The 23,076-nt window shown below is 42.1% G+C and overlaps 1 protein-coding gene across 2 annotated transcripts; it reads left to right on the top strand.

Annotated features, from left to right (window-relative positions):
• The first annotated feature begins 5,950 nt into the window (after positions 1–5,950).
• TRAM1 (translocation associated membrane protein 1) lies at positions 5,951–21,594 on the top strand. 2 transcript variants are annotated; one of them, XM_052787134.1, is made up of 11 exons: positions 5,951–6,226; positions 9,301–9,364; positions 9,952–10,073; positions 10,284–10,400; positions 11,283–11,341; positions 11,738–11,822; positions 15,516–15,586; positions 15,676–15,780; positions 16,382–16,525; positions 17,532–17,692; positions 20,945–21,594. In XM_052787134.1, the coding sequence occupies exons 1-11, from the start codon at positions 6,104–6,106 to the stop codon at positions 21,016–21,018; spliced, it is 1,125 nt and encodes a 374-aa protein (XP_052643094.1). In that variant the 5' UTR covers positions 5,951–6,103; the 3' UTR covers positions 21,019–21,594. The 2 variants fall into 2 exon arrangements, with proteins under 2 accessions (XP_052643094.1, XP_052643095.1); XM_052787135.1 differs by lacking the exon at positions 5,951–6,226 and adding an exon at positions 7,339–7,362.
• The last annotated feature ends 1,482 nt before the right edge of the window (positions 21,595–23,076 follow it).

Below are 23,076 nucleotides of genomic sequence, written 5' to 3'. Positions count from 1 at the left end.
TTCCAGCAATTCAAAAAGGGTATGTCCTACTCCCCACCTGTACAGACCAGTATCTCAGCTACTAGGAGTGAGCGTTCTTCTGCCCAAGAGAGAGAATATAGAAGGTACACACCACGAGGTGCCCTGTGGTTTTACCTATGTGACCACAGAGAGGACATGAGGAAATGGGATGGAAAACCTGCCTCAGTCCTAGATGCACGGGTACGTGAGTTGCAAGGAGAAACCACCACAGAAGGGGATTCTTCCAGGAAAAATGCCGCTCCAGTTTCCAAACAGAGTAGAAAAGCTGATCTTACTTCTGATCCTCTTGAAGGGACTTCTAAGTCAATTTTACAAGAAGCGAGTAATGGACACTCTGACCAGAATTAGAGGGGCCCTGCCTCCAGCCCGGTGGAGGAAAGGGGATAACTGGGTCTATTGGACTGTGTGGATTCGATGGCCTGGCACGTTAGACCCACAGGAGTACAACGCTCTAATAGACACCAGCGCACAGTATACTCTAATGCCATCAAGTTATAAAGGGGCAGAACCCATCTGTATTTCTGGTGTGACAGGGGGATCCCAACAGTTAACTGTATTAGAGGCTGAAGTAAGCCTAACTGGGAACGAATGGCAGAAACACCCCATTGTGACTGGCCCAGAGGCTCTGTGCATCCTTGGCATAGACTACCTCAGGAGAGGGTATTTTAAGGACCCAAAGAGGTATCGGTGGGCTTTTGGTATAGCTGCCTTGGAGACAAAGGGAATTAAACAGCTGTCTGCTTTGACTGGTCTCTCTCAAAACCTTTCGACTGTGGGGTTGCTGAGGGTTGAAGAAAAACAAGTGCCAATTCCTACCACAGAGGTGCACCGGCAGCAATATCATACCAACCAAGACTCCCTGATTCCCATCCACAAGTTGATTCATTGACTAGAGAGGCAAGGAGTGATCAGCAATACTCGTTCACCCTTTAATAGTCCATATGGCCCATGCAAAAGTCTAATGGAGAGTGGAAACTAACAGTTGACTATTGTGGCCAGAATGAAGTCACACGGCTGCTGAGTGCTGCTGTGCCGGATATGCTGGGAACTTCAATACGAACTAGAGTCAAAGGCAGCCAAATGGTATGCCACAATTGACATCGCTAATGTGTTTTTCTCAATCCCTCTGGCAGCAGTGTGCCGTCCACAATTTGCTTTTACTTGGAGGGGCATCCAGTACACCTGGAATTGACTGCCCCAGGGGTGGAAACACAGCCCCACCATTTGCCATGGACGGATCCAGACTGCACTGGAACAGGGTGAAGCTCCAGAACACCTGCAGTACATTGATGACATCATCGTATGGGGCAACACAGCAGAAGAAGTTTTTGAGAAAGGGAAGAAAATAATCCAAATCCTTCTGAAAGCCAGTTTTGCCATAAAAGAAAGTAAGATCAAGGGACCTGCACAGGAGATCGAGTTTTTAGGAATAAAATGGCAAGATGGATGTCGTCAGATCCCAATGAATGCGATCAACAAAATAGCTAAGTCCTCACCAACTAATAAAAGGGAAACACAGTCCTTCTTATGTGTTGTGGGGATTTGGAGAATGCATCCAAGTTACAGTCTGATTGTAAGCCCTCTCTATCAAGTGACCCAGAAGAAGAATGATTTTAAATGGGGCCCTGAGCAACAACAAGCCTTTGAACAAATTAAATGGGAGATTGTTCATGCAGTAGCCCTTGGACCAGTCTGGACAGGACAAGATGTTAAAAATGTGCTCTATACTGCAGCTGGAGAGAATGGCCCTACCTGGAGCCTCTGGCAGAAAGCACCTGGGGAGACCCGAGGCCGACCCCTGGGGTTTTGGAGTCGAGGATATCGAGGATCCGAGGCTCGCTATACTCCAACTGAAAAAGAGATATTGGCAGCATATGAAGGAGTTTGAGCTGCCTCAGAAGTGGTTGGTACTGAAACACAGCTCCTCTTAGCACCCCGACTGCCAGTGCTGGGCTGGATGTTCAAAGGGAGGGTCTCCTCTACGCATCATGCAGTTGATGCCATGTGGAGTCAGTGGGTCGCACTGATCACACAACGGGCTCGCATAGGAAACCCCAGTCGCCCAGGAATTTTGGAAGTGATCACGGACTGGCCAGAAGGCAAAGATTTTGGAGTGTCGCCAGAGGAGGAGGTGACACATGCCGAAGAGGCCCCACTGTATAATAAACTGTCAGAAAATGAGAGGCAATATGCCCTGTTCACTGATGGGTCCTGTCACATTGTGGGGAAACATCGGAGGTGGAAGGCTGCTGTATGGAGTCCTGTACGACAAGTCGCAGAAACTGCTGAAGAACGTGAATCGAGTCAGTTTGCAGAGGTGAAAGCCATCCAGCTAGCGTTGGACATTGCTGAAAGAGAAAAGTGGCCAGTGCTCTATCTCTATGCTGACTCATGGATGGTGGCAAATGCCCTGTGGGGGTGGTTACAGCAATGGAAGCAGAGCAACTGGCAGCACAGTGGTAAACCCATTTGGGCTGCCGCACTGTGGCAAGATATTGTGTCCTGGCTAGAGAATCTGGTTGTAAAAGTACGTCACGTAGATGCTCACGCACCCAAGAGTCGGGCCACTGAAGAACATCAAAACAACCAGCAGGTGGATCAGGCCACCAAGATTGAAGTGGCTGAGGTGGATCCACCTGGCAACATAAGGGTGAGTTATATATGGCTAGGTGGGCCCATGACACCTCAGGTCATCAGGGAAGAGATGCACCATACAGATGGGCTCATGATCAAGGGGTGGACTTGACCATGGATACTACTGCACAAGTTATCCATGAATGTGAAACATGTGCTGCAATTAAGCAAGCCAAGCGGTTAAAGTCCCTGTGGTATGGAGGGCAATGGCTGAAATATAAATATGGGGAGGCCTGGCAGATTGACTATATCACACTCCCACTCACTCACCAACGCAAGCACCATGTGCTTACAATGGTGGAAGCAACCACCAGGTGGCTGGAAACATATCCTGTGCCCCATGCCAGCACCCGGAACACTATCCTGGGCCTTGAAAACCGAGTCTTGTGGCGACATGGCACCCCAGAAGGAACTGAGTCAGACAACGGGACTCATTTCTGAAACAACCTCAGAGACACCTGAGCCAAAGAACATGGCATTGAGTGGGTATATCACATCCCCTATCATGCACCAGCCTCCAGGAAAATCAAACAATACAATGGACTGTTAAAGACTACACTGAGAGCGATGGGTGCTGCCACCTTCAAACATTGGGATACACATTTAGCAAAAGCCACCTGGTTAGTTAACACCAGAGGATCTGCCACTCAGGGTGGCCCTGCCCAGTCAGAACTTTTACGTACTGTAGAAGGGGATAAAGTCCCTATAGCACACATAAAAAAATATGTTAGGGAAGACAGTCTGGGTTACTCCTGCCTCAGGCAAAGGCAAACCCATTTGTGGGATTCCTTTTGCTCAAGGACCTGGGTGCACATGGTGGGTGATGCAAAAAGATGGTGAAGTCCGCTATGTGCCTCAAGGGGATTTGATTTTAGGTGAAAATAGCCAATGAATTAAATTGTATGACGTTAGTTGCTATATAACCCTGCCATTGTATGTTATCATTAATACAATTGTTATATGCTTTATCAATGGTATTACAGTAAGAATCACTTAGATCAAGCAAGAATTAACTTTGATAAAACTGAGCGAAGCACGGTAGCGATGGAACCAGAACTGACTTTGGCATGCAACAATCCAACAGTGCACACCATCCTCCTGCTGTGCCCAATGTCACCCACTCGCCACACCGCACTGAAGCCCATTCCTGCTCTGCCAACTGAGCGGACTTCGCACCATCCCTCCTGCCCAGAAAGACTGCTATGATAGATGGAGCCCAAATTCAGGGACTAAATGAACTCAACGAACATTTTATAGAGATGGCCCATAGACTAAGGGAATGATATCTCTGTGTGTGTATACACATATATACATATATATATCTCAAAGGATGGAAAAGGTGATGGTGATTGATTAGGATGTATGGGAAAGTATGTGACCTGAGCACAACATAAATGGTATAGAATAAGGGCTGGATATTGTCCTGGTTTCAACTGGGATAGAGTTAATTTTCTTTCCAGTAGCTGGTATACTGCTATGTTTTGGGTTCAGTAGGAGAACAATGTTGATAACACAACACGCTGATGTTTTCAGTTAGTATAAACACAACTGAACAACAAGTCAAAGGATTTTTCAGCTTCTGATGCCCAGCCAGCAAGAAGGCTGGAGGGGCACAAGGAGTTGGGAGGGGACACAGCCAGGACAGCTGACCCAAAGCGGCCAAAGGGGTATTCCATACCATGTGATGTCATGTCCGGTATATAAACTGGGGGGAGTTAGCCTGGGTGGGGGGATCGCTGCTCAGGAACTAACTGGGCATCGGTTGGTGAGTGGTGAGCAATTGCATTGTGCATCACTTGTTTTGTATATTGCAATCCTTTTATTAGTATTGTCATTTTATTATTATTACTATCATTACTAGTTTCCTCCTTTCTATTAAACTGTCTTTATCTCAACCGACGAGTTTTACTTTTTTCCTTCCGATTATCTCCCCCATCCCACTGGGAGGGAGAAAAGTGAGCAAGTGGCTGCGTGGTGCTTAGTTGCTGGCTGGGGTTAAACAACAACATTCACACAAAACTTCTGAGCATTTCACAGCTGATGAAGGTGTTCTGTAGTTGAAAAACCTGGTCATACACTAATCGGTCTGCTCCCTGAGTCAGTCACTGCTACATATAGTAGGAAGAAACCAACCTATTAAAAACAGTTCATACAATGTATTTGGTGCACACTCTCAATTCTGGCAAGGCAAAGCCATACCAAATAGTTGCATCTTAATCTCTTACCCTGTATTCATCAGCTGCTGGCAGCAAAAGCTGTTCTGACAATGCTAAACTTCAGCCATAAATTACTCATTTTCTTGATCTTTCTTCTCCATATATCCACTGGGAGTATCTGTCAGCCAGAAGCTTTAATAAATAAAAACAGCATGAATTTGGGGGGGTTTGAAGGACAGCTCGATTTGGCCTGGATGTTTTCTGGATCAGTGTTGATTTCTCAGACCCCTTCATCTGTTTTACCCTGGTAACAGCCTTCTGTGATTGGGTCGGTTTTTTAATCCACATCTAGCCTCCCTTTTAACATCTCTTCCTTCTATACTTGCCGGTTAGCTTTTCCTCCCTTCTGCTTCCTTGTCATTGGACTCCTTGTTCGCTGTTACTTGGATAACGTATGTTATTTCTGGCTATACAGTATAATGTAAGCAGACGGGATGGCAGGGGCCTGCTGCCAGCACAGGGCAAGCTGTACCTTGCGGCTGCGCCTCAGCCGTAACCGCACCGAGCCCAGGGAGCGCGGCTTCCTCACTCCGTCCTGCCGGGTGCCCAGCGTCCCGTCGGCCGAGGTCTGGCGACAACAAAACTTAGAGGGGGGCAGAAGGAGATCAAGGCTGCACCTGGATGGCGGGGGGTGCCGGGCGGGAGCGGAGCCTGGCCCGGCCCTACGGGCACGGACCGCAGCGCGGCCAGCCCGCTCTGACCGGCCGCTGCCCGGGAGGGCGCGGACCCCGCTTGCCCCAGAGCGCGGCCACCTCCTCCGCAACCCCGGCGGGACCCACGGCCGTCTTCTGTCGGCGCTTCGGGAGAGGGAAGCTGAGCCGGTGCCCAAAGAGGGCTCCGGGCTACCGCCAGCGAGTAGCCGGCCGGCGCTGCCCAAGGCGGCGCGGCTCGGCGCGGCTGACAGGCCCCGGCCCCCACCGCCACCCGGGGCGGCCTCCCGGGGGCGGGGAGGCGCCAGGCCCGCCGCCGTTGGTCGGTTTGAACTGCCGGGCGCTGCCCCTCACCGCCCCCGCGGGCGCGTGGGGTGGGGGCCCGCCGGCCGGCAGGGGCGCTGCTGGCGGCGGCCGGGGCTGCTCCCTGCGGCCGGGGCGGGGTGAAGCGAAGCGGCGGCTGCCATTCCTCGGCTGCGCGGTCGCCTCCTCCCCCTCCGCCTCTTCCTGGCCGCGGCGAGAGGAGCTGTGCTGGCAGCGGGGTAGGCGGCGGCGGCGGCGTCGCCCAACTCCCTGCCCGCCATGGCCATCCGCAAGAAGAGCAACAAGAACCCGCCGGTGCTGAGCCACGAGTTCATCGTGCAGAACCATGCGGACATCGTGTCCTGCATGGCCATGATCTTCCTGCTGGGGCTCATGTTCGAGGTGAGGCGGCACCGGCGCCCCCGCCCCGGGGAGGGGGGGGGGGCTTCTCCCCGCTTCTCCCCTTCCCCCGCCGGGGGCTCTCGGTGCTGCTGGGCGGGGAGGGCGCGGGGGGGTCCCGATGCGCCGGGGGAGCCTGGTCGGCGGGTGGCTGCGGCTGCCCCTCGGCCAGCGTGGGTCCCTCCCGGCGCACCTGCCCGCCAGCCCACGCCCTCCCCGGGCCGCGCGGCCCCCGGCCCTCCCGCCCCCGCTGTGCGCGGGGAGAGGAGCCGGCCGACCCCCCGCCCTGCCACACGGCCGGAGGAGCCCAGGCGGCCGCCCGCTCCGCGGCTCACCCTCGCGGCGCCGGGCCCGGCCCCTCGGGGAACGCCCTCTCTCCCCGTCTCGGCCCGGGGAGGCGCAGCCCGCGGCTGCCGCCAGGACCCGGCTCCCGGCTCCACTCGCCGCCCGGGAGGGGAGGCCGTGCCCCGCAGCCCCCCCCGCTCCTGCACAGCGCGGCGCCGCCGTGAAGGGACGGGGAGCGGGGCGGCGCGCCTCCTCCCGCGGCGGCGGCGGGGGGGAGTTCCTGCTAGCGGCGGGGTTACGTGGCAGTCGGAGCGCGGCGGCCGGGGGAGGCGGGGAGGGGCAGGCGAGGCCCAGCCGCGACAGACGATCCCCCGCTCTTTGTGTGCGCGGCCCAGCTGGGCCCCGCCGGCACTACGGCTCCCGTCAGGCGGCGCGGCGGGGAAGGGAAACAAGCGGTGACGTGTACTTGCAGCCCCCGCTCGGGGCGGCGGGGGCGCACCGCGGGTTCCCCTTCCCACCCCCCTGACCCCGAGGCCGCGCGTCGCCTCCCGGCGCTACGGCGGTGTGAGGAGCCGTTAGCCCACAGGGCGTCGATCCGGGTGTCTCGGCTGGCGCCGACGTTACCCCCGCCGCCGCCCCCGCCTCCTCCTCTCCCGGTCGGAGATGGGGCCGGGTTTGACAGCGGCCGGAGGGAGCTTCTCCCTTCGGCCTCTCGGGCCTGGCCGAGGGCAAAGCCCTGCTGCTCGGCCGTGCTTGTAGGCCAGGCGCTCTCGTTAGGCCCCCACGTTGGAGGCAGATGATCTAAAATGTGCCTTTTTGGCTTTTCTCTGTTACCTTCTGAGAGAACCGAAAAGGTCATTTACCTGTGTGACTTCCAAAATGTTCTTAGTGGTGTCCCGTCAAAGTAAGATGCTTCCGTTTTTGTTGGCTAAATGTTCCTGGCTTTCAGTATTTTAGCCATTTGTTCAGAGTTGTGGGCCTTTTTATTGTATGGATGGCTTTCAGAATAACTTTATCCAGCTGTTGACACTGCTCAGCACTAGAGGCCAGTGGAGTTAGGAGGAAAAAATATATATATATATAAGAAAAGGAAAAACAGGGCAGACCAAGAAAGCTGTTATGTTTGGGTTTACTATCAAAAATCACCAAGACAGTCCTTATATGGGGGTTTTCTGGGGATTGAGGTTAAATAGATGGACTTAAACCATTACCTTTTATGTCTACTTCTGGCTTACTGTATTTACAGTATTACTGTTAGGGTTGGAAAATTTGGAGGGATTGGATGTGCTGAAGTCTTTTGTTTCCAGTTTTTTTAATCCAGGGTGTTTTCTACCCCAGCGTAGAAGGGCCGTACGCCTTTGGTACAGATGTGGTATGGCTGAGAAGATTGTTGCACTTTTTTAAATGCTTTGATTGGTCTTGGAAATCACCTGCTGTGGTTAATGTTGGTGTGGTAAGGTGTTTATACTGCCTGACTTGTGCAACTGAATTAGGACTGTGAGTAGCTGACAGAGCCTTCAAAAGGCAGTTCAGAATTCATTAGTTTTGAATTGTCCTCTGAAGGCTCCCTTGATGAATAGGGAGCCCTAGGCAACTTCACTAATTCAGGCAAACTAGTTGGATTCTCTGGAGTTACATGGAGTGAACAGTCCACTGTGTATTCAGGGATCCCTAGAAAATCTAGGGCTTGTTTACAAGGCGCTAGTTTTAAAAATAAATAAATCTTATTTCTCGTGCGTGATAATAAATGCTGGTAGTAACCTAATCATTATCTTCAGATACTCAAAATATCCTTCCAAGATTCAAACAGGAGTTTGGTTTTGGGGGGGGGGGGTTGTTGGGTTTTTTTTTCCGTCGGTCCTATAAATGCAACAGGGGTGCTAGTTTTTTACAGCAATGAGAAACAATCAGATCATAAATACTGCAAAGCATGGTTATTTTTCCCTCTCTGTTAAGACATGTTGATTCACATTGGGATTCAACAGAGATGGGTTAAAGTTGAAAATTAATGTATGCTTACTGACAGATAAGAACTTGTGCTCCTTTTATTTGCTTATTTATTGGGGGTTTTATAGTATCACCACCACCACCCCCAAAAAATAAGCATTTAGAACAAACTTCCCCCCCACCCTTATTCATTCTGCAGTTTCTTACTGTCCATCATAAAGGGGTAGTACCACTACTGCTAAATTTCATTTCTTTTGTTTTGCACTTCTTGCCAAAGGTTCTCCAGGGTCAAAAGAATGCTAATTGTATTGAGATGGTATGCAGCTGGCCTGAAATGGTTCTCCATTCTTTATGCCTTTTCTCCTTTCCTGTCCACATTTTCCAAATCACCCACAGATTTATGAATATGATATTGACCTTCAAGTTTTGTCAAATTAAAAAGTAGTTTTAAATGAAGTTTATTCTCAGCCATTGCTGCATGCGTCGTGGTCTAGGGATTACATGGTATTTTACATTCTCTTAATGTAATAATATAGTATGAACAGGAGAAAGAATTGCAGCACGTGTTTTCATTTTAATGTTGTAGAAAAGGCTATTTGTAAGTAGCATTTTCAAGGAGATTTCATTCAGGAGATTGGGTATTCTGTAAACGAACCTATAGAGATCGCGCAATGTGTTCTGCCTTTGGAAAGTCAAATGAAGTGGTGTGATAAGGCGAGTTGATCAGTTTTATGGGAGGGGACAAACGTGCTGGGGAGGCGTGCTAAAACTATGGGCAAATGTTTTCAGTTTAATATAGTTTATTTCGGTGAGAATTTATAGCACTTCTGTCTTTTGTCTTTCAGATTACAGCAAAAGCAGCTGTCATTTTTGTTACACTTCAGTATAATGTTACCATTCCTGCCACAGGTATGTATCTTGCAGGAGGTTAGTTATGAGAGAGTGTATTCAGACATTATTAGTATGCTGTACTTTCTAGGCTGAGGGTAAGTGAATTTGTCAATTTGAATAGATAATAAGAAAATTTCAAGGACTTAATTTTTAGTAAAACTACGTTTTAATTAATTAGGTTAGGGACTATGTTTCTGTTCTGCTGGATTCATCATTAGTGCTAAAAAACACCATCTGACTGGTAGATAAGTTCACATTAATTCTTACTCTGGTTTTGCAAGTGACAGTCTTTACTAGTCAAAGAAGGGTGATAGTTTAACATAATTTTATTGTCCCCTTTTAGTGCATTTGGGTAAGCTTCTTAAGTGCACTTAAGTTTTCATTTTTATAGTACTCTCTCCAGAATCAAATTTAGTTTTGTGATGTGATGGAGAAGATGACTGTAAACAATCTAGTGACCTAGCTCATGATGGCAGTTTAATTTGAATTCTATTTGTTCAGTGGACTACAAACTACTTCTGTCTGAAAGGTTTCACTTTGAGAAACAAACTTATTAGCCGTTTAACTGTATTGGTGCCTAACAGTTAATTCTGTTTGTCTTTTAGAAGAACAATCTGCAGAAACTATCTCTCTCTATCACTATGGCATCAAAGATTTGGCTACAATTTTCTTTTACATGCTTGTAGCAATAATCATACATGCTATAATTCAGGAATACGTACTGGATGTAAGTATAAAACATTAATTCCTTTCATCAAGAAAATTGTCAGGTTTTAACTAGACTTTAAGACTGTTAACTTAAAAGCTTTAATGCAAAAGTTCAAAAGTTTACTTTTAACTGTTAAAACATGCATTGAAACTTTTAGATGTTCTAATGCAGTTAACAGGTGGATGTTAAGTACTACAGCATATAAATAACAATGGACTTTTATTTCAGAAAATTAACAGGAAAATGCACTTTTCAAAAACAAAGCATAGCAAGTTCAATGAGTCCGGGCAACTTAGTGCATTCTACCTTTTCTCCTGTGTTTGGGGAACAAGTATTCTTGTCTCTGTAAGTATGTTTTCTCTTCTGTTTATGTTGTGAGATTTCAAAAACTTATTTATGATGATGTTAAATAAGTTTTCAGCTTATTTTTCTGGTTTTAGCTGGTTTTAATATTAAAATGGGGACAAGTTTATGGATTCTGTGTAGGTTGTAGTCATAACTGAGTATAGAGTCCAATAGTGTTACTGTTGCTCAGTCTGAGGTGATTTATTGTCAACTGAATAAGCTAAAACTTTTTAACTCTATGGTACTTCATTTTCTGTAGTTTTCTGTGTTGGCTCATTAGCATAAAATAAATGTATTAAAAGCACCATACATAGCGTTTTGGCAGCCTAGAGAATGGGTGTATGGACAGATTGCTGTAGGGTCAGGTAAGTGTGTGCTTTCAGGTGACATGCTCTTTGCTAGTGGCTGTATGTGTATGAGCTTAGTTTCAAAAAAGGGGAAGAGTATGATTTTTTTGGTTGGTTGGTTGGTTGGGTTTTTTTCTCCTTAACATAATGACTCCTGAAAAAACTTCCCTTCTCTTAGTTTAGCTCAAAGCTTGTCAGCAGTTTACAAGGGAAGACTTATGGCTGTAGTGATGCTGAAATAACCTCCATCTCATAAGGACACTCTATCTTGAATAAGCACTTGGTTTGTTTGGTTGCTTTTTATTTTTCTAAGCCAATACAGCTGTCTTCTGGTTTTGCGGTTTGTTTGGTTTTTTTAAAGGAAATACATTGATCTGCAGCTTTTACCTGTGTGTATAGATGTGTGCATGTTTGTATGTACACATGTGCATATACTTAAATATGTGTATGTATATATCTTCATTCATTATGTCTGACTGGGAAGTAACATCTCTGAGGGTTTATTGGGGTTTTTTGTTTGTTTTTTTTTTTTTAGGAGAACTATATATCAGATCCAACCTCTCTGTGGAGGGACTATCCGCACACTCTGATTCCGTAAGGCCTCTTCCTTAGAGGATTGTTGGGAAGAGGAGGGAGTGTTTTAAACTTAGGGTGTGTCATGTACAATCTGTAGAATAAGTAGTCTGTAAAACTATATTGGTCATTACTGTATTTTTGCTCATATTTATGGAGGAACTTGATTCTCTATCAATTTGTAGCACACATACTTCTCTCTCTGTAGTCTGTTATTTAAAGAATTAAGTTTTTGCAAGCTTTATCTTAATGATTTTGGTTTTTAAAAAAATCTTACTTTTGAGTTGGCTGGCAGGAAGGATCCATATTTTTCTTTCTTTAGAGACAATGATTAAATGTGTTCACTAGAAAGCTTCTGAAATGTTTTAAGTTCATTAATGAAAACTAATATTCTTCAATTCTTGTTGTATTGTACAGGTTTCAAATGAAGTTTTTCTACATCTTACAGTTGGCATACTGGTTTCATGCTTTTCCAGAATTGTACTTCCAGAAAACTAAAAAAGTAAGTTCAAAATGTAAATTGAAAGAACTCTAAAGCAAGCAACTTGAACAATGGAATAGTGAATTTCTTTTGGACTTCCAGAGTAACGTATTACCCTAGATTTCCTACCCTGTTCTTACTTGTGTTACCCACTTTTCCTGATGGAATGTTGGGTGCTCAAATGTCCATGTGAGAAGATAGATTTTTTTTTTTTTTTTTTTTCCTTTTCAGTTAAATCCTGTATTTCTGGTTGCAGTAAAATCACTATATATCTGTGTTTCTCATCTACTAAAAGAATTTTACCTTGAACAAATGAATGTGAGATTTTCTTTTCAAACTCTTTTTTTTGTTGTTGCTTGTAATTAGTAGTCTGAATAGTCTCACTGAAATCACAATTGCTTCATGAATCATGATACAGGTGTAGAATGTAAGCAGTGAATAATTTCATAAATCCAAGGAATATTAAACTCTGGGATTTGATTTAAATGCTACTGTCCTCAGCAAAAGTTCTGGTTAGTTGTGTATTGAGATTTTTTTCAGTGCTCAATTTTTAACAGCATCCTTTTCCCCCTAACCCTCTGTTGGGGTTCTCAAAACACTGAGTTTACTGTAGATTTTTTGTAGCACACTTTTTGGCTTCCTGGACCAATTTAAGTAGTCTCTTTGCATGTTTTTGCTCAGGCTCATCTTGCATATGCAGTTTCCTTCTTAAACTTTTCTGTTTTAAACTCTTCGTGGCTTCACCAAGGGCAAATCATGCTTGACTAATTTAGTGGCCTTTTACAGTGGAGTGACTGCATCAGTGGATGAGGGAAGAGCTACTAATGTCATCTACCTGAACTTCTGTTAAGGCTTTTGATATGGTCCCCCACAACATTCTTACCTCTAACTTCGAGAGATGAATTTGATGGATAAGAAACTGGCCGGATGGCTGCTTCCAAAGAGTTACAGTCAGTGGCCCAACATCCAAGTGGAAACCAGTAGCGAGTGGTGTTCTTCAAGGGTCTGTACTGGGACCAATTCTATTTAATAGCTTCATCAATGACATACACAGTGGAATTGAGTACACCCTCAGCAAGTTTGCAGATGACACCAAGCTGAGTGGTGCAATTGATTTGCTTGAGGAAAGGGATGCAATCCAGAGGGATCCTGACAGGCTTGAGGACTGGACCTGTGTGAACCTCATGAAGTTCTACAAGGCCAGGTGCAAGGTCCTGCACCTGGGTCATGGGCATCCCCAACATCAGTACAGGCTGGGGACTGAAGGGGTTGAGAGCAACCCTGCAGAGAAGTACTTGTGGGTACTGGAGGATGAAAAATGGGACATGAGCCAGCAGTGTGGGCTCGCAGCCCAGAAAGCCAACTGTATCCTGGGCCACATCAAGAGAAGCGTGGCCAGCAGGTTGAGGGAGGTGATTTTGCCCCTCTACTCTGCTCTGGTGAGACCCCACCTGGAGTACTAAATCCAGCTCTGGGGTCCCCAGCACAAGAAAGGTATGGATCTGTTGGAGCGGGTCCAGAGGAGGGCCACAAAAGTGATCAGAGGGCTGGAACACCCCTCCTATGAAGACGGGCTGAAAGAGTTGGGGTTTTTCAGCCTGCAGAAAAGAAGGCTTTGAGAAGACCTTGTTGCTGCTTCTCAGTATTTGAAGGTAGCTTATAAGAAAGATGGAGAAAGACTTTTTATCAGGGCCTGTAGTGACAGGACAAGGGGCAGTGATTCTAATCTGAAATAGGGTAGATTTAGATTAGATGGGAAGAAATTCTTCATGATGAGGGTGGTGAGGCACTGGAACAGGTTGCCCAGGGAAGCCATGGATGCCCCATCATTGGAAGTGTTCAAGGCCAGGTTGGATGGGGCTTTGAGCAACCTGATCTAGTGAAAGATGTCCCTGCCCATGGCAGGGGGATTGGACTAGATGATCTATAAAGGTCCCTTCCAACCCAACCCATTCTATGATTCTGTTGTTGCTCTGTGAGTAGACTGGTCTCTGCTGCCAAAGTTCTGCTTTATTCAAGAAAATGAAACGTACGTGTTATGTAACTGTAGGTCTTTGTTCAAGAGCCTAGAAGAGGCTTGGGAAAATAGTTGAGATGCTTTGTTTTCATGCTGATGAGACACAGTATAAACACTGGTGTTTTGCAGCTACACTGCAGCTGATGTTCCCATATTGTGCTAGTGATATCTCTTGAATTTCACTTCATATCCAAGTGTGGAGGTTTTTTTAACATAACTTCAAGAAAGCTCTCACAAGTGGCAGAAGTGCTGTATATTGAATAGCAGTGTTACACTGGGTCAGTCACTGCTTGGAATTTTGGCCTCTGACTTTTGCATTTTTTAAGAACGATAGCAAGTTCATAGTTGATATTTCTTTCACCACAGTTTAACCTCTGCCATCTTGCCTTCTCTGCCTTATTCCTTCTCTTGAGAAGGAACTGGCTTCTTTTACTCAGGTCTAGTTGTCTGTACTGCTGACGTAAACAAGAAAAGAAGTTCTTAACTCAGCTTTCTATATAGTAGTGTATACCTCCACCTGCATTATTCCAGTAGACCTTCAGTCTCTTCACAGTTTTGTCTAAGCAGGTAGTATGGACTTTAAACATTACCTCAGTTCTGAAGATAAAGTGCAAAAGGCTCATCCTGATAGTACTTGGAGAAACTGAGCATTTGTACTGACTATTCTCTAATTTGTCTGAAAGAACTCATTTTTTGTTTTCTTTCAGATCATTTGGAGTAGGTCTCTCTCTTATCTGTTCTCTTGCTCTTTGTGTATGTGTGTGATGTTTGCTGTTGCAACAAGTGTTTGATTCTGTGCTTTTGTTGGCTTTGAGATTGAGTATTGCATAACATAGCATAGATCTTACAAGATTAATTTTTTAGGCCTTTCATCTTGTATACATGTAATTAAAAAAAGCTGAATCACCTTGCTTGAAGTTTAGGGAATCTTTCCGAAAAGTAGGAGTTTCTTAAGCATAACTGAATGCACTCTGCATACCACTTCAAGACAGATTTTTATTGTGATCTAGCATACTTTAGTGATTCTTCTGATCACAGATGGCACCTTCTGCTTTCCATGTGCTGTGTGTCTATACTTCAATTCATGTCTCTTCCTCTTTATTATTTTGTCTCTATGAAGTGTTCAATTTAATGGGGCTGGCTAAAACCTAACTTGGAAGGGTGACCATGTGGCTTAGCATGACTGGTTAGTAACATTATTCTCCGTATTTGGCAGCAACAGTGTGCCAGAATCTTGGATGATCTTGAATTTTTAAAATAGATGTCAACACTTGGAAACCTTTTCATTTTGGTTCATAGACTGTTATTATATTTCTGTAGCAATCTGACAGAATCTGATGGGCAGCAAACACCATGGAACTGTAGGAAGTTAGCTGATGATACAGTAATACATACCAAATAAGTATTTTAATAGCTATTACAAATTCACAGTAGTCATATCAAATAAACCCAGGCCCTTTTAAAAAGCATCTTTTTGACGATTGATGCATTTTCTCACAACAGTGTATGTGTAAGATACCGAATATTAGTGGTAAGTAAGCACTAAGTTATGTGAGGAATTAGATGATCTAGGCTGAGTAATTCAGTGCCGTGTTAAGGTAGCTGATAAACCAAGAAGAATTTCCAAGACTACGGAATAGTTTGCAATAACGTATACCATTGTGTGTAACGCATAATTACTTTTTTCTTCCTAATAGGAAGATATCTTTCGCCAGATCGTCTATATTGGACTTTATCTTTTTCATATTGCTGGAGCCTATCTCCTGAAGTAAGTAAATGGTAAACTTTTGCTGGCTTCGTTCTCTGTCTTAAACATCTAACAAAATGTCTGAATATTTGTTTTATTTGTTTTGATAGTCTGACCCATCTTGGACTTGTTCTTCTGGTATTGCATTACTTTGTTGAATTTCTTTTCCACATATCTCGTCTTTTCTACTTCAGTGATGAAAGATACCAGAAAGGGTAAGTAGTCTTTATCTTTTAAATTCATGTGATTTCTGTCTCAAAGCCTTGTGCATTTAACTAACCAGAAACCAAAATTACAAGGAAGTTCAAACAGTGTTTCCTTAGAAGCCACAGTTCTCCAGACTAGTTTTAGTATTTATATCTCTAAAACAACTATTTTTTTACCTTACTCGCCTATTTAAGTAAATGTTAGTAGTAGTGTAAAATGAAATAAAATATTACACTATGTACTAATATTTTAAAAAATTTTGTAGAGAAAGGAGCAGCATAAGTTGCTAATATAGCCAGTTCTATAGAAACTAATAACATGCTTATGTTCTAATAGTAATGGAAAGCATTTTCCTTTGACCTGAAATTAGGTTTCAGAACATACTTTTGGTTTGTAAAAAAAGATTGTGAGGCAGGGCTTTTTTTTTGCTTTTTGTCTTCTCTGAGTCCTAGAAATACAAGACTAGTTTAGGATAGGTGCATAATAATGAGTTTAGGTAAGTTCTTAAATTTCATACTAATTCACATGATGAAGACTAACCATTTGCATTGTTAGTACTATGTTGTGAACAGAAAATTTACTTAGTGTTTGTGGCATTTTTCTTTGTAGATTTTCACTGTGGGCAGTTCTTTTTGTTTTGGGAAGGCTTCTCACCTTGATTCTCTCAGTCCTCACTTTTGGCTTTGGACTGGCAAGAGCAGAAGATCAGCAGCTGAATTTCAGTACTGGAAACTTTAATATCCTGGCTGTTAGGTATAGTAAACTTGGAATGGTTCTTAAGCATGAGCTGTAAACCTGTGTTAAATACACTGTATAAGTGGTGTGGTGTTAATGCTAATAATTCTGAATGGTTAGGTGTTCTCATGCAACCAATGGGATCAGTAAGAATAACTTCTATAACAAACTTGTAAGGCACAGTGAAATTAATTGAGGAATTCACAGTCTACAGCTGAGAAATCTGTAACTGGTTACTTGGGGGTTTTTGTCAGAAAAAAAACAGAATTAAAAGGGATATCCAATTACAGAGATTACTTTAAAATGTTATAGAGTAAGTGAATTGAATTCTAGATATAATTGCAGTGAGGTTATCTATAGAGGTCAAAGCGTTATGCCCAGAGCATCTTTAGTCCTGGTTGAAGATTCCTACCTCTTTCTCTGCCTTTATTATGGCTCCTGTTGCTGCTATGTGATACAGAATGTTCAGCCAACCACCTGGCCTTTTTATGAATTAAATCCAGAAAAGAAAGTTTTTAAAACATGGACAATATCAGCATTACCCTGCAGAATTGATACTCGGAACTGCAAGACTCTCTTAAACCATTTTCAGCTGTTAATATGTGGTACCTTGAGAGTAATACCAAGAAAGGAGAAAGCAGGAAAGAAGTCTAGTACTTCCAGTCTTGATGGAGGGGCAAAGACTTCACTCTCACTGTATATCTAGTTTTGTTCAGCTGTGCTAAGCCCAGTTGCCCTGTGTGAGCTAACTTTCGCATGGCTTACAAAATGGATGTTACTAGGAGGCGGTGGGGGGGGGGAAGTCTCACACACACACACACAAAAAAAAACCCCACACCAAACAAAACTGAACTTTTATAAATTCATGTTCTCTAGAAGGAATCACTGTTGTGTTTGAGGAACCTGAATAAAAAGGCAGTTTATGACATACAAAGAACTCTCTGAGGTGATGTTCTGCTTTCTTTTTCTATTTGAATAATGAGATAAACTTACTGATAAACCTTTTCCTGTGTTTTGTCTATAGAATCAGTGTGCTGGCTTCCATCTGCATGGCTCAAGCATTTATGATGTGGAAGTTCATTAATTTCCAGCTTCGGAGGTGGAGAGAGCATTCTTCTTCTCAGCCTCAGTCAGTGAAAAAGAAGTTTGTAACAGCTAAAGGAAAGACCTCCAGAAAAGAAAGAGGTTTGTATTTTCAGTTTTTCTGTTACCTTGACTTCTGAAAAACTACTCCAGGTAATGGAGAGCCTTTTTTTAAATAGAATTGCTAAAGAAATATTTTGTTTAACTTGCAAGTGAGATGACTCAGTTACAGAAGACAGTATTGGTGAATGCTGTTGGGGGAGGGGGGTTAATTTTAAAAAATCACTATATATTAGTTGTTTGTTTTTTCTTTTCTGATTGACTGAATGAAGGAATTACCATTTCTTTAGTTAATGCAACATGAGATTTTTATTATGTTTAATTTTATTACTTGAGCAAGATGTGTCATGCTTGTGTTTTGTTCCCTTATAAATAGGGAACAGACACATTTTTAGATCTGTTATAATCAATTACTTCTAAATTCTCCTTGCAATGAATTTCAAGGTTGTTTTTCATTGCCACTGAATTCTGAGGTTTTAGGGCAAGGAGACGGTTTGATGATCCATCTAGTAAATAGGCTTATGTTGGACTGTTGTTACTAAAAATAGAATTTTGATACTTCTTTTAAGGGGAGATAATAACAACTTACTACTCTAAACCTGTGTAGCATTTGGAAATTAACTAATGACTCCAGGTTTGACTTATTGTGTCACACTCTTTTTATGGAAAGGGCATGTACTGAATGCTTTTTCCTCCAAGGAAAATCATGTCCTCCATTTAAAAAAAAAAAAGAAAAAAAAAAAGAAAAAAAAATCCCCACACTTCGGTATTTCTGTTGTACCACCAGTTAAACTTCTGTGTATTCAGTTGCTAGCTTGAGTAACTTCTGCACTTTTTTGAAACTGCTTAAGTCATTTCAAAACCTTATTTCAGCATGATCCTTTGCTGCCAATCATGTATTGCCAACCTGCTCCAGTTCTTGATATATTGAACATAACATGTGTGAAGACCATTTGCACCGAGAACTGAGATTTGTGGTCAGAGATCAATTCAGTGGGTTTGGTTTTTTTTTTCCAAGTTTCTCTTTTTATTAAAATCATGGGGTTAGGAGTATTTCTGTACTCCCTTTTGATGATTTGTAATTGTCACAACTTGGCTTTTGTGTGGTGTTGTTTTTTTGTTTTTGTCAGAAAATCCAGTTGGACTTTTTAAAATTGAGTGAAGGTAGTTTCCTATGTAGGTGTCCTACTTAATCAGAGCTTCGTGTTCATTGTGTCTTACTATGGTTTTTGTGGAATTAATTTAAATCTTCTATGACAGATATTTTTAAAGCATAAACTTAAATGGCATTTTAATCTGAGTCAAAAATGTAGTAGCTTTTTAACTTAACTTTGACTTAAACTATTTCATTCATGTAATTTGGTGAATTTGCTGGTTTTTACCCAACTTCAATGGAGACTTGCAAGTAGTAAACGAATGGTGAAAAAGTCAGTTAACTGGAATTGTGGTTTAATTCACAAAATAATTGAGCTATGCCTGTCTTAGACTGGAGAATTTTACACCTTATTTTAAATGGAAAGAAAAGAACTGTAAAATCTGAAAGGTTAGAGTCATTTCAGATTCTTCTGTTTTGAAGATTCCTGTAGTTATCTGTTCAGAACACTTGCACAGGATGCAGCAAGATAGTGTATTTGAAAGAGTAATACATGCAATTAAACTGTTGAAAACAGTCTTTTTTTTTTCTTTTATTTCTTTTTTTGTGGTTGGATGGATTTGGGGGAGTGAGGGTACAATAAAATGTGTTACTTTAAGATTATGCCAAAAGCAAGAAATGGCAGTAGAAAAATCCTACTGGTGATGTAGGTGGGGTGCCCAGGCACATGCTGATTCTTGTTCTTTGTTTGACTTATATTTGTTTTGACTTAACTGTTTAAGAAAATACAATTGCAGTTAGCTGGCTTGGATCTAGCTCATTGTTTGTAAGCTTCTTGATTTAAGAATAATACAAACTTTTTGAAAAGTATCCAAAGACCACCTTATGTAGGCTTAAAATGGTGGTGTCATTTACAACTAAATATGTTGGATAGACTTTGACTGTTCTTGTGTGACTAATTGGGCCCGTGTCTGGTCTCATCCTCATGTGTGTTTCTGATTTTTTCTTTTCTTTTAGTTGCTTGTTTGCATGAATGGGAGCATATTTGGGTGTAGTGGCGGAGAGAGGGAGATCAACAGTTGTTTTTGTGGATTGGCCACACTGTGGTGATCTGCAGCACATCTGCAGATGGAAAACATTAATTTAACCAGTTATTTGTACAAAAAACCACAATGGTTGCTTGAAGTCAGAATGATACTTACGTTAGAGCAGAGATGTTAAGCAGCAAGCATTATAGCTGGCTATACACTCTGCTCTTCAATCTGTTTTATAAATATGGTTATTGTCAGGCAGCATCTCTGCTTCCTTGTGTTGTGGTGACACTGAATAAAGGGGATACTTCTAATTCACAGTGGTATCATGGTGCTCCATTTTACTGTAAGTTGTGTGCATTATAAATCCATAGATTGTGGGTCATTGTTCTAGGGCAAACTTTTGCTATCAAATAGTTACTGTGGTACCTGTACAGATTAAAACTCTTGAGACCTTTAAGTTGGCCCAGAAGTGGGACAGAAGTAGAGAGTTGCAGCTGGTAACATGTTCTTGCTTTGTATTCTTAGATTGGTGCCTGGTCTTGTGCTTGAACTCTTTCCATCTACACATACTCATCTCAAATCTAACTAGTATTTTACTTCTGTCCATTTTATCTATGTAAATATCTTCATCAGAACATAAATGAACTCTGTATCTTAAAGTATATACTTAAAAAATGTATGTGTATATAAAGGTTTCCTATATATATGAAAAGCTTGTAAAGGTAAGTGAAGGAGTGTAATTTTAGTAAGAATTAGAATATGAAATAGGTGGGATAAACAATAAAGACCTGTACCAGGGAATTATGTATGTACTGTGTATCTCCAAAATTTCACAGGGCAGTCTCATCTACAGGTTGAGTATTTACTTTTTAAGAGAATATCTTCTAAAATATGATAGCTGGTCTGATTTTCAGTGTAGATGTATATAATGCACACATTTCAGTGTCTGGCCATGTCAGGAAACTGGACTTTATCATAGCAAACTTTAAATTTTGCACTTTCTAAAAACTTCATTATACTGTTGCATTATGAATGATAATTATGAGGTTTAACAAAGAAGATACATCAGAAAAGAAGATAAAAGACTGTTTGTATAGGACCTACAAAAATGTAATAAAATATAAAGCATCTCATTGTGTTTGAAAAATGTTTTCTTCTTTTTTCTAGAAAATGGAATAAATGGAACAGTGACCTCAAATGGAGCAGACTCGCCTCGTAGCAGGAAGGATAAATCCTCGTAAAACTGGGTTTTATTAAGTTAATTGACTAATGTCCCCAAAGAATCTGCTTTTTACATGGATGGCCCTTCAGCACTAGAGATGTTGTGGATTAAAGAAAATACAATTAATGGTTTTTGATTATTGCTGTTGTTTTGACAAACTTTTTTTAAAAGCCATTTTGACTAGGAAAAAGGTTTATCTGTCTTCAAATACTTGGGTGGGAGGGAGATAGAACACTTTTTAAATAACATTGACACTTTTTTAAACATTTATTGTGATGAAATAACCTCACTTAATGAGGATCACTGTTGCAATGTATTATTTCTTTCCAGTTTTTGTAATCTTGGTGATATATACTGTTCTACCAACTTTACTTTTTCCAAGTTCTTCAAGAAGTCTTGCAAAATTGAAGTAAAAACTTAGTATGCATTTTCAGATACTCTGGCTTTTCAGTTAATTACCTTGATTCAAATTTACAGTTCAAATTGGGATTGTGATTGTGAGGCCACACCAATAAACCTCTTTATTTTGTAGTTATTAGCTACACAATGTCTGCTCTAAGAATTGCCCCGTATCATTAAAACAAAACTGAACTAATTGGAAATGTTGCAGAGTCTTACTGTCTGTTGGTTAGAAATCTCTTACAAGGAACAAAAAACCTTTTTGAGATGTAGCTTTAGCACTTGAAAATTAGAAGGGAGCGTGTATGGTCATAGGAAGAGTTGATTTGAGTAGCACTGTTAACTCCTGTCTGTGCTTTTAAAGTGTATGTTTCTTGGCGAATTAGTGTGCGTTGGACCTTTGAAAATTTATCTGTCTGATTTTAGAGGGTGGAGGTTCTTACAATGTGTTGTTGTGATTGTTTTAGGAGGCATTAATACTCTGTGAAGAGGGAATTTGTTAGATAAGTGGATCAAGTTTATGAGAAACATTCCTTTAACTGTTTTGCTTTGTTTCACCTCTGTTAGGAAATAGTTTGATTTCTCCTATATATATTTTTATGAAAAAATATTTAAAGCTACAACTTCTTAAAATTGATTTATTATGCCCTTTGCCACAACTGGAAAAATCTTAATTTAAGATTTTTTTCCATTATCTGTCTTTCATAATTGTATTAAATGTGAAGCTTTGTCCAGTTAATTTTCCAGTTTAATATGCAGTTAATGTTTCCTCTGTACCCTTTTGTAACGGGTATAATTCAAGCCATTTCACTTGAGAGAATGAGTTAGAGATTTAATTCAGTCTTAAGAAGAAATTGCTAAATTAGTCTTTCAAGTTAACCCAAGTATTGGACTGCTTATTGATTGAGAGGAGTAATTATGAGCAATCAAGCTGATAAATAAAATAGTTTTAATTAAAAACTGTTATTATAGTTGAGTTTATACCCAACAAAATAATAAATCTGCATTCTGTATCTTCTATAGTTCAGTTGCTTACTATACAGAATAAACGTTTCTAGTACAAAATCTTGACTACAAGTAACTATCCATTCTTCAATCGTTTAGTGCTATTTAGAGTTATTGCAGTATAATTTATTATATGTTTCAGCTAATTTCAGTCACAGTTCCTGTACTTGCTTCACAGCTCCTGAAGTGGACTTGACAAACTTGAACGTGCTTGACTTTTGAGTACTCTGGGGCAGCATGCCCTGTAATATGCCCAGTCTGCTTCAGTGGAAGTAGCTATACCATGTCTTGATTTGAAGGAATAAAACTCAAGTGGTGAAACTGTGAATCTATCTGATCTGACCATGAAACTGGAAAATTGGAACTCAGAAATTCTGAGGGAATTGCATACATTGAATACTCTCTGCACAAAATCATGTTTCACATCTGATGTTTCTAGAAAGACCTTCACAGATTCTGTGTGCCTTGCTCTCAAGTTGTACCTTAAGCCAAAAGGGACAGATTTTTAAAGTTTCTAGTCTGGTATTTTGACTCTAAATCAGTTTGTTTGTGATACCTGGTTGTACTGGGGCTGTCAAAATCATAAGGGGTGGAGGAACAAATTATGAAGGGAACATTTAAGGTACTTCTTGAGATCTTTAAGACTTACAGGAGTCTGAGGATTGTAATAGTT

The sequence above is a fragment of the Harpia harpyja genome, chromosome 5, assembly GCF_026419915.1.
Source record: "Harpia harpyja isolate bHarHar1 chromosome 5, bHarHar1 primary haplotype, whole genome shotgun sequence".
NCBI lineage: Eukaryota > Metazoa > Chordata > Aves > Accipitriformes > Accipitridae > Harpia > Harpia harpyja.
Note: the sequence above shows the minus strand (reverse complement) of the source record. Positions and strands in the feature narration are given on the sequence as shown.

Excerpts from the sequence above, each read along its gene's own strand:
- TRAM1 (XM_052787134.1), top strand. The coding sequence starts at position 6,104 with ATGGCCATCCGCAAGAAGAGCAACAAGAACCCGCCGGTGCTGAGCCAC. Across the intron at positions 10,401-11,282 it reads GAACAAGTATTCTTGTCTCT|GAGAACTATATATCAGATCC; the intron begins GTAAGTATGTTT and ends TTTTTTTTTTAG. Across the intron at positions 17,693-20,944 it reads GACCTCCAGAAAAGAAAGAG|AAAATGGAATAAATGGAACA; the intron begins GTTTGTATTTTC and ends TCTTTTTTCTAG.